Source organism: Hipposideros armiger, unplaced genomic scaffold, assembly GCF_001890085.2.
Source record: "Hipposideros armiger isolate ML-2016 unplaced genomic scaffold, ASM189008v1 scaffold_454, whole genome shotgun sequence".
NCBI lineage: Eukaryota > Metazoa > Chordata > Mammalia > Chiroptera > Hipposideridae > Hipposideros > Hipposideros armiger.
Genome location: NW_017731804.1, coordinates 1,233,728 through 1,237,659, shown reverse-complemented (window position 1 = coordinate 1,237,659; position 3,932 = coordinate 1,233,728). Strand labels below are relative to the sequence as shown.

At 37.9% G+C, this 3,932-nt stretch overlaps 1 protein-coding gene across 1 annotated transcript in view; it reads right to left on the bottom strand.

Annotated features, from left to right (window-relative positions):
* DISC1 (DISC1 scaffold protein) overlaps window positions 1-3,932 on the bottom strand; it is a 280,109-nt gene that overhangs the window by 30,526 nt on the left and 245,651 nt on the right. Inside the window, exon 9 of the mRNA XM_019665835.1 lies at window positions 2,210-2,480. Within this exon, the coding sequence (XP_019521380.1) occupies window positions 2,210-2,480 (271 nt within the window). The remainder of the gene's footprint in view (window positions 1-2,209; window positions 2,481-3,932) is intronic.

The window sequence follows — 3,932 nt, the reverse complement described above, 5'->3', positions numbered from 1 at the left end:
TGATATTCCCCTACACGTAATGCATCATTTCTCTTGATTGCTTTCAAGGTTATTTTTCTTTGTCTTCTAAGTTTTCAGAAATTTTATTCTAATATGTTTTAGTGTGAATTTTAAAAAATTTTTTTTGTTAGGAATTTGATAAGCTTCTCAGATCTGTAGGTTTGTATCTTTCACCAAAATTTAAGAGTTTTCAGCCATTATTTCTTCAAATAATCTTTCAGTCCTACTCGCTCTCCTCCTCCTTGAATTCAATGATATATAAATGTTGGCTCTTTTGTTATTATCCCACAGGTCTCTAAGGCTCTGTTCATTTATTTCAATCTATTTTCTCTTGTTCAGATAGGGTAAATTCCAGTGATCTGTTCTCAAGTTTATGATTTCATCCTCTGTCATCTTCATATACTATTGAATCTTTCCAGTGAGATTTTTATTTTTGTTTCTGCATTTTTAGTTCTACAATTTCCATTTGATTTTTAAAAATAACTTCCATATCTTTGCTGACATTTTCTATTTTTTAATTTGTTTCAACAGAATTTGTATTTGCTTATTGAAGCATTTTACGATGGCTGCTTTAAAATTCTTGTCACATTGTATAGATGTAGACGTGAACAAAACCAACTCCAACTCTGTGTCCTGGATTTCATTTTGTTTTTAAGTTTTATGCTGTGACATTTGACAAACCTCACTTTCCTCCTTAGCAAGCATATCAAAGCTTTCTAGTATCTGTGTTCCTTAATATGTAGACATAGATATTTTTGTTAGTAACAGCTGGAATGGCATGACAATGGAGATAAATATCAAACCGGTGATAATACTGATTATAAACAATCATCTGTCACAGGAGGTGTGGCCCCTGGAGCTACTGCATTCTTTGTCCCTTTGTCTTGTCAGTTATTAGTACCTGAGTTGCACTATTTAAAAAAGTACTGTAACAAGCATCTATTAGCAGAGAATAATCTGTGCAGACTGCTGGGTCATCTCTTCCGCTCTGACTCAATCTTCCCATAAGTACATTACCCTATAATACATTCCGTTACATTCTATAGAGTTGCCTGCTTTGTTATGGGGTCTGAAAACGCCTTCTTGTTATGGTGCCCATTACACCTTTTCTCCACCATCAGACACACATGATTCCAACATCTGATTGATCTCCATGTTGGTGTCGGTTGCTTTTTCTCAGTCAAGCTGTGATTTCCTTGGTTTTTGTTAGGATGAGTAATTCTCAATTGTATCATGGATATTTTGGCTATCATGTTAGAAGATTCTGAGTCCTGTTTAAATGTTTTATTTTAGAAGGCAATAACCCTGTTTAGGTTTATCACACAGGTTCTGTACTACTTTTATGGACTATGGTTTCAATGACATTTTAATTTTATTAATAGAAGCTTTTGTAGTGAGTTTATTTGTTTGGGGTGAGAGATGTTTTGTTTTGTTTGTTGCCTGTTTGATATATTTGTTTCCATGAGGGCTCACACTGGTCCTAGCTGGCTGCCTGAGGGGCAGAGGAATTTCCCCAGCAGGCCACTGGGTGTCTCTGAGATAAGAGAGGCCAGCCAGGAAGGGGAACACCTGGATGGGTGTTTGTTGTTAGTAGGTTACCTCTTTGCTGGTGGTACCAGGCTCACCTGCTGTCATCAGATCCAGGAGAGGAAGGTGCATACCTGGCCTGCACCTGCACACTCACTTCCCTCTTATTCTAACCCCATCCTGCCTCCCAGGTGATATATTTGTACATATTTTGAAGCTATATTTTAGTTCTGGACTTTTACTACATTTTTGTTTTATTTGTAAGTTCTCTATTTCATCAACAGTAAAATTTACTAAGGTTTTGGGGTTTTTTCCACATACTTTCTCATATAACTTACCCGTCCTCTTGGACTTACTTTTCATCTGGTTGAAATACTTCCTTTAAGAATTTCAAAGAATATATGTATGGTAAGCCTTTTAAGAGCTCAGAGGTCTGAGAACATCTTTATTTCACACTTAATACTAACTGNAATAAAAATAGAACTAAATACACCAAAAGGTTTTCTTTTTGCCCTTCTATATTGTAAACTTCTACAAAAATTCTACATGATTTTATAATCATATTCAGGAGCTATGAAAACTTTAAAAAGTTTATATGGTTCCGTGGGAAGCCCTCCCAGTATTCTCTGCTGTCATTGGGAGGGTGGCCCCTGCTGAGGAGATGGGGATGGACAGACCTCACCTGTTCGCTGCCAGTGCAGTGAGGAGACGGATCCAGGTGAGCTTTCCATTCTTCAAAGGCCTGCAGAGGGGTCTTCCTCTCATCTGCAGGGCGGGGCCTGGGAGAGGTGACTGGAGAGGGTGTACAGGCAGCTCCCTCTACCTCTTCCACCGGCCTTTCCTCTTCTGCAGACCAGCTGCCTCCGGCCTCCTGGAGCTGCAGGCTCTGCATAAGCAACCGACAAGCTTCCAAGTCAGCTTCCCACACTTTTCGAAGCAATGGGCACTTACAGCTAAGACAGAGGGGAAAAAAAGGCATGAAAATCAATATAGTGAGGTTTCATCACAGCAAGTCAATAGCTTTGTCTACCTGGCTTAACGTTAGATAGTCATCTTACAGTTGTCAACTTCATTTTACATAGTGATGGATTATGAAGACCAGAGGATGCAGAGGGGCCAAATTTGCGTACCACCAAGTAGCTGTAAGGTAAGTATTGGTCCTTCTTAGCTACTTGGTCTGCAAAGACACTCAAGATCCTGTGTGTTTTCCCAGACTCAGTGGCCCAACACAACAGTCCCTGCTCATGTCTGTGCTCCAGCCCTGCTGACTTTCTTTGAATCCCCAGGCGTGCCTAACTCTCCCTGGCTAAGGACTGTTTCATGTGCTTTCATCTGTCTAGATTGTGCCTCTCCCACTATTACCCTGGGTAACGTAAATGAGTGAAGCAGCGCAGGGGTGATATAAACCATAATAATAGGTATTCAGCCTCAGTGGCAGAAAGCAATAGGGAGGCACGGACTCCAGCTATTCGGAAAGACATATCCCTTTACAGGGAGCTTGTCATCATCAGACCAACTAAAGCTATGAGTAAGGTAGACTCAGGGTTCACACAATTTTGATTTTTTTTTTCATGGAAAGCCAAAAATCTGTGATTTTAAATGGAAATATGTATTTTTTTAATCCATTTATGCAGCTTCAGGCTGGATATTTTCTATACACCTAGCTTCCATTTAATAATCCTTCCCTCTACTGTGTCTAATCTGCTATTCAATTTACCAATTGTTTTCAAGTTTATTTTTCCATTCTATAATTTTTATTTGATTTTTTTTACATATTTCAGTTCTCTGCTGAAATTGTCCATCCTATCCTCTATCATCTTGAATCTATTAATCATCATTATTTTAAAGCCTGTGTCTATAAATAATGAATTCAGAAGGAAAACAAAAGGATGAGACAGGAGCAATATGAGAAGAGATGTTAGCTAAGAATTTTCAAATATTAATAAGGGAAATCAAACCACACATTCAGGAAGTACTACAATCTCAAAACAGAAAAAAATCAAAGAAAAAAAAAACACACCTAAGTTCATCATAGTGAAACTGCTGAACACCACAGAACAAAACTTTTAAAAGTAGCCAGAGAAAAAAAAGACATTTCAAAGGAACAATAATGTGGCTGTCAGAAGCGGTGGAAGCTAGGAGACAATAAAACATCTGTCAATCTATAAATTACATAATTATTTTCAATTTCCTTCAACAGTAAAAGTAAAATAAAGATATTTTCAGATAAATAAAAACTGAAAGAATTCCTTGGCAGCAGATCCACAATAGAGAAAATGATCCCAGCCGGCAGCAAGCACAAGCATGAAGGAATGAAACCAACAAGAAGAGTAAACAGTGGGTACGTCTAAGTGAATATTGATGTAAACAGCAATCATAATTTCTTTCGTAGTCTAAAATATATA